Below are 6,521 nucleotides of genomic sequence, written 5' to 3'. Positions count from 1 at the left end.
TGCTGTCGTTTTTTTTGCAATACAGTCACATACACGTATTATATGTCATGTCATGTCTAAATTTATCTCGCAGACAATTATACAGTATAGTACAGAGGTCCAGTGTACTTGTGAATTATTTCTAGTTTGTAATTGACAGATGACTAGGCGGTTTTTATACGTGGATTTTCTACCTTAATAGAAACAATAAACTCGATATTTAACCTCTTGTGTATGATAAGATTGATAAGGATTCTGACCGATATTTTAGTAGGTATAGGATGAATCTGTTAAACAAAAGCCATTGTTTCTTTTGAGCGAGCGGTCGGCCATTGTGTGCCATTGTCAGATGGCACACAATGGCCGACTGCTCACAGAAAAGAAACAATGACTTTTGTTTAACAGATTACCGTCTTAGGCGTAAAAATCATGTGGTATTTTCTATAAAAAGGGACCTTATTGTCGATGGCGCTTTCGCCATGCGCGCCATGCATGATGGCGTTTTTATTAACGATGCTCCGATATAAATACAATGCCGCGCGACGCTGTGCAGCGTAAGCGCCATCGACAATAAGGTCCCTTTTCATAGAAAATGCCCCATTTGAGAATATGCAGACTATAATCTTATTGCATTTTTTCGAAAACGATTTTGTCTGCGCTATACAGCACAACGTCAAATACAAAGAAGCAAAGACCATGACTAAAAGAAAAGTAGCACAGGCAAGGGCTGCATCACGGAAAAATTTCTATAGCAAGATTGAAGAAGCGGAGTCCGAAGTCGAAATTTTTAAAATAGCAAAGAGCAGAAACAGAGCCACACAAGATATTAAAACCAATAAGTACATCAAAAGTAAGGAGGATAGACTACTGACTATGAATGATGATATAAATAACAGATGGTATGAGTACTATAAAGAACTTATGAATGAAGAATTCCCAAGCAAAGAGATGCAACCCCAAAGCCTAACAGAAGGGCCAGTACAAGATATTGGACTGGATGAAGTAAAAACCGCAGTATCTAAGATGAAAAACCGAAAAGCCGTTGGTCCTGACGAGATACCGGCTGAGATATGGAAGTTGCTGGGTCCGATCGGATTGGACTGGCTTACAAAGCTATTCAATATAATACTAGTAACCAAGGTAATACCGGAGTCTTGGCGTCTTAGTTACATAATTCCCTTTTACAAAAATAAAGGGGATGTGACACAATGCGGTAATTATAGGGGAATAAAGCTGACTTCTCACACACTGAAAATCTGGGAGCGTATACTCAACCGACGCATTCAACAACTTACGTCAATCACGCCCAACCAATTTGGATTCACTCCTTCTAGGTCGACAACTGATGCAATCCAAGCAGTTAGAATTCTCACAGAAAAACATCGCCATAATAAAGAAGATTTGCACTTCATTTTCATCGACCTGGAGAAGGCATTTGACCGGGTGCCACGAAAACTAGTATGGCAGGCGTTAAGAGCGCAAAACCTGCCTGAATGCTACGTGCAGTTGGTTCAGGACATGTATCATAATGTACGCACCAAAGTTAAATCAGCAGCAGGTCTCAGCCAGGAATTCAGTGTGGGTGTGGGAGTTCATCAAGGGTCAGCACTGAGCCCTCTGATCTTTAACTTAGTCATGGACTATATCACTCAATGTATTCAAGAACCCTTACCTTGGAATCTCTTATACGCAGACGACATCGTCCTTATCGCCAAAACTACTCAAGAACTCCAAAATGCTCTATGTCAGTGGGTAAATGCCCTAGAAGACGCGGGCCTCAGGGTTAGCAGGACAAAAACGGAACACCTCGAATGCATCTTCAGCAACAATTTAGAAAATGATTTAGTGATTTGCTATCCTGATAAAACACCGGTACCAAAAGTAAAGCAATTTAAATACTTAGGATCCATAATTGCCAGTACCGCGAATGTAGAGCCAGACATAGGGCATAGAATAAGTGTTGCCTGGCAAAAATGGCGGTCGCTAACTGGGGTCTTATGTGACCCTAGTATGCCTGTTCGCACAAAAGGCAAGGTGTATAAGATGGCGGTGAGGCCGGCGATGCTATACGGGGCGGAATGCTGGACGGTAAAAGAGTCGCATGTGCAAAAATTACATACCGCAGAAATGAAAATGTTAAGATGGTCAGGAGGAGTAACTAAAATCGACAAAGTCCGGAATGAATATGTCCGTGGTAGCTTAAAAGTGGCCCCTATCCCCGAAAAACTAATAGAAAGTCGCTTAAGGTGGTATGGCCACGTAATGCGTAGAGACGAAGAACACGTGGTCAAAAAAGCTCTGCCTCCCGGAACGTAAGAGAGGCCGCGGATGCCCTTTGCTGACATGGTGGACCAGCATGACCAAACTAGCTAATAAATTAAATTTACCCGACCCGACAACCCATGACAGGCAGTCTTGGCGCCGAAAAATTAGGAGAGCCGACCCCACCTAAAGTGGGATGGAGCAAAGAAAAAGAAGAAGATACAGCACAACCGTGGTTTTAACCAACGATTTTTGACCACCGCACGCATATAAAAGGTACGCCGCTCAACAGCAATATTCTTGTAAGCGCCACTTGCACCATCCCACTAACCCCGGGTAAACCTGAAGTTACCTTGGTTACCAGTACAATTTGACACTGGGTTAACGGTTTAACCTCTTAACCCCGGGTTAGTGGGAAGGGAAGGGGCAAGTGGGCCTAACAAACATAATTTAATAATTGCTATAGTTTGAAAATCGAATAAACGTTACACCAAAGAAACGGAGTAATAATGTGACAAATCAAATATCTCCTAAATGAAATTCTATTTACTCATTAACAATCAGTCTTCAAATAAGAAATCTACATAATAATATCACATTCTATCTATAAAAATAACCATACATTCTATCCATTACATTACAACTTTAATTAATCCTTACTTATGCATTTTATAAGCTAACACAGCACCAAAAATCACTAAAAACACAGCGGAAGCCTTAAACAGCATGACTTGCAGAACCTGATTCTGGCCAGCAACGGAGTTGACGATCAAGTTGTTCATGACGAACACTTGGCTGCTTTCGTCCAGGAAAGCTTGCTGTTCCTCCGGGGTCATGGTGGCGGCGATCTCGTTCATGGCCGCGCGGAACTCGTTCTTTAGCTTGGGAATGTCGATGTCGTTAAAGTCGGTCACTTGGTCAGTGTAGACTTCGGAGTTAGTTTCTGGAAAATGAAAATTAAGTTGTGATGATTTTTAGGGTTCCGTACCCAAAGGATATAAACGGGACCCTATTACTGAGACTCCACTGTCCGTCTGTCTGTCACCAGGTTGTATCTCATGAACCGTGATAGATAGATGAAATTTTCACAGATGATGTATTTCTGTTGCCGCTATAACAACAAATACTAAAAACAGAATAAAACAAATATTTAAGTGGGGCTCCCATACAACAAACGTGATTGCGTAATAGTACGGAAACCGAAACTTTTCATAGAAAATGCCCCAATTCATTGATAATAGAGTGAAAGTCAGTCAGTGCGGCCCTGAATCAATACTCCTTTTCAAAACAATTGCAACTGGAAAATCTTTAAAGAATTTTGCGCCACTTTACTATGCACACACACACAACGGGTCACCCTAAATTCATATACTGCCTCAATTGATGATGATGATGTATTTCTGTTATCCCTCATTAGGGACATAGGGCTCGAAGAAGAACCCTCCATTTATCACGATCTTGAGTGGCTACTTCCAGATCTTTCCAGTAGAGTCTAGTTGAGCCAGCCTCTTTCTCGACTGTACTGCCTCCATTACATCATAGATAAAAAAAACATACTGTCTCCGAACATCTTCCGCTTCTTAGCCAGTATCTGTCCACCGCTCAGCAGCCCCAGATACAGGTGGTACACGTACGCCATCAGCAGCCGCGGGTTCTCCTTCTCCAGCTCTTTCAGGTGCTCCAGATAGCTCTCCAGCGCTGTCGAGCGAGGTTCGGATTGCCAGTCTTCACCGAGGTAGTGCGCTAGGTCTGCTTCGAATGCAGCTTTTCTAGTTAACAAAGTTAAACAAACAGATGAATGACAAACATTATTAGGGTTCCGTACCCAAAGGGTAAAAACGGGACCCTATTACTAAGACTCCACTGTCCGTCTGTCTGTCCACCACCAGGCTGTATCTCATAAACAGTGATACCTAGACAGTTGAAATTTTCACAGATGATGTATTTCTGTTGCCGCTTTAACAACAAATACAAAAACAGAACAATATAAATATTTAAGTGACATCCACAGTCACATACAAGATACGTGATTTTTTATGTCGTTTTTTGCGTAATAGTACGGAACCCTTCGTGCGCAAGTTTGACTCGCACTAAGCTGGTTTTTGAGATTTTGTTAAGTGAGAGGCAAACCAGGTCTCATTATACTTGGATATTCTACTAACTAGAAATGTCTACATTGGCTCAACCAGGGACCGGCCCGCTATCCCTTATCGGGGTTTTATAAGGGTATTGCATAAGGCTTAACTCACCATACCCTTTGCCAGACGAAACCCTTTGTTTTGCTTTTAAAAACCCTTATATAAAGCTACCACATTTGAGTAATCGGTAGCCCAAATACCCTTACAAAACCCTTATCATCCGCTCACCAACACCTTGCATATTGCTTATAAGGGTTAGCCTTATAAAGGGCTTCACTTTTAGCATATAAGCGTGCTAATTTAAGTCGTCTCCCTTGTTCATAAAGCACACATTACTTCGAATCCGAGCGATCGTCGGCGGCGACGGCGGCGTTCTTTGACTAGGCACGTATTTTCTTTCCTTTTCATACACTACCGTAGATATATACTAATCCTGTCTCTTTCACGCAAAGGGAAACCTTTATAAAAAGCGCTTAAAGATAAGGGTAACCCTTATTAAGGGCTAGCCTTATTTTTGGTTAGCTTTTCGGTAAGGGTTAGTCAAAGGTAGGGGTATGAATGGGCTTGCAGTTCAAAAGGGAAAGTCTTTCAATGTGTTAGCCGTGTTTAAGTGTTGCCCATTGAAAGGGTTTTATCGCGGAAAGGGTTGTCCGGTCCCTGGGCTCAACAACTGGTAATAACCACATTTAATGATTCTAATAATAATTATAGTGAATCATATGGCAAAATCTTGGCAAATCCATTACCTAAAATATGTATGTGGTATCATTGCATAAATTTATTTAGTTTTAATTTCAGAACTTTTTTAAATTTTGAAGGTAGTCTAAAATTAAGATTTTAGATCAAATGTATACCAATGGGATATTCAAATTTTACCTGTAAAGGGTTTTGTGCACAAAGAGCTTGTTATAATCGGGCATGTTCAACCTTTCCTTGGCATTTTCTAAGAAAGCAAAGATGTGGTAAAACACAAACAGCCCTCCGCCCCAAACTGCCTCATCCCGCAGAGCTAGAAGCAGAAAAAATCTAATAACAAAAAATACATTCTTAGAACTAAGACCAATTTGTATTTAAAATGTTATCCAACAAAGAGTAAGCAATAGTATAAAATCGATGTCTAAAAGCTTCAAAGAGCCAATTTGGATATTCTAGAAATCTCTTTGTTTTTCAAATATTGAAGTTGAAGGTACTCACAAATTGCGAACTTAGCATTGACCAAGGCATCGCTCACAGAGTGGATTTTTCGTGTTGCTTTCCTCATTCGAGTGGTAAAAAGTCCAACGTTTCCCGACATTCTTAAATTAATCAGTAATATAACAGGATAATTCTTAATACTCGCACCCGCTTCGCACAATGAATTTGATTTTTGTGACTTTTGTTTTGTGACTGAAGTTTTGTGAATGAACAGGTGAACGTGATTGTGATTGATGGTGAGTTGAGTTGGTGTTGGTGAGGCAGGGTTTGACGTTTTCCAACTTTAGTCCAGTGACCTGTCAAGTGTTAGTATTGCGTTTTGTTACGTATTAGTATTTCACGATGGTATTTAGCTATTTACTATTAAAAATGACTCAAGAAAAAGAAAAATTTTTGGCTTAAAGGACTCGCATCCAGGCCATAAATGTTAAAAAAAAAAAAAAAAAAAAAAAATTTGTAACGTTTTGATCTATTGATGAAATGAAATGTAAAGAGCTTATTACACTATCCTAATTTAGTGACTAACAAGAGGGACGACGCTATACGTGAGAAACGATAGGATGTATCTCTTATCGCGTCTCACGTATAGCGGCGTCCCTCTTGTTAGTCACTAAATTTAGCAGTGTAATAAGACCTTAAAGCCGTAAAATGGATGGCTAATTATAGTTGGTCAAACTGAATTGTCAGTAAATAAGAATAAAAAAACTATACTCATCCTTTTCTTTTTGGCGCTAGTTCTAGTGTAAGACAAAGATAGTATGATTCTCTCTGTCTATGTTTGAAATGAGACAGTAGTAGTAGTAAATCACTTTATTGTACAAAAAAAAATATTAACATGAAATTCATATAAATTTAGGTACAAAGGCGAGCTTATCCCTATAAGGGATCTCTTGAAATGAGAGAGTCCTTTGACAAACTATATTTTTGAGGGCCCTCCACACTCATGCG

General features: G+C 40.1%; 1 protein-coding gene across 1 annotated transcript; it reads right to left on the bottom strand.

Annotated features, from left to right (window-relative positions):
* Positions 1 to 2,765: 2,765 nt before the first annotated feature.
* Positions 2,766 to 5,779, bottom strand: LOC134754643 (heme oxygenase 1). The gene is made up of 4 exons (XM_063690986.1): positions 5,574 to 5,779; positions 5,256 to 5,388; positions 3,799 to 4,010; positions 2,766 to 3,184 (listed from the first exon to the last, which is right to left on the bottom strand). The coding sequence occupies exons 1-4, from the start codon at positions 5,671 to 5,673 to the stop codon at positions 2,898 to 2,900; spliced, it is 732 nt and encodes a 243-aa protein (XP_063547056.1). The 5' UTR covers positions 5,674 to 5,779; the 3' UTR covers positions 2,766 to 2,897.
* Between the last annotated feature and the right edge of the window lie 742 nt (positions 5,780 to 6,521).

This window comes from Cydia strobilella, chromosome 2 (assembly GCF_947568885.1).
Source record: "Cydia strobilella chromosome 2, ilCydStro3.1, whole genome shotgun sequence".
NCBI lineage: Eukaryota > Metazoa > Arthropoda > Insecta > Lepidoptera > Tortricidae > Cydia > Cydia strobilella.
The sequence above is the reverse complement of the archived record's forward strand: the minus strand, read 5'-3'. Positions and strand labels throughout refer to the sequence as shown.

Bases quoted from the DNA above. Each gene is read 5' to 3' on its own strand.
- LOC134754643 (XM_063690986.1), bottom strand. From the start codon at position 5,673: ATGTCGGGAAACGTTGGACTTTTTACCACTCGAATGAGGAAAGCAACA. The intron at 5,389-5,573 runs GTGAGTACCTTC...TTCTGCTTCTAG, and splicing joins CAATGCTAAGTTCGCAATTT to CTCTGCGGGATGAGGCAGTT. The intron at 3,185-3,798 runs GTATGTTTTTTT...TTCATTTTCCAG, and splicing joins GCGGAAGATGTTCGGAGACA to AAACTAACTCCGAAGTCTAC.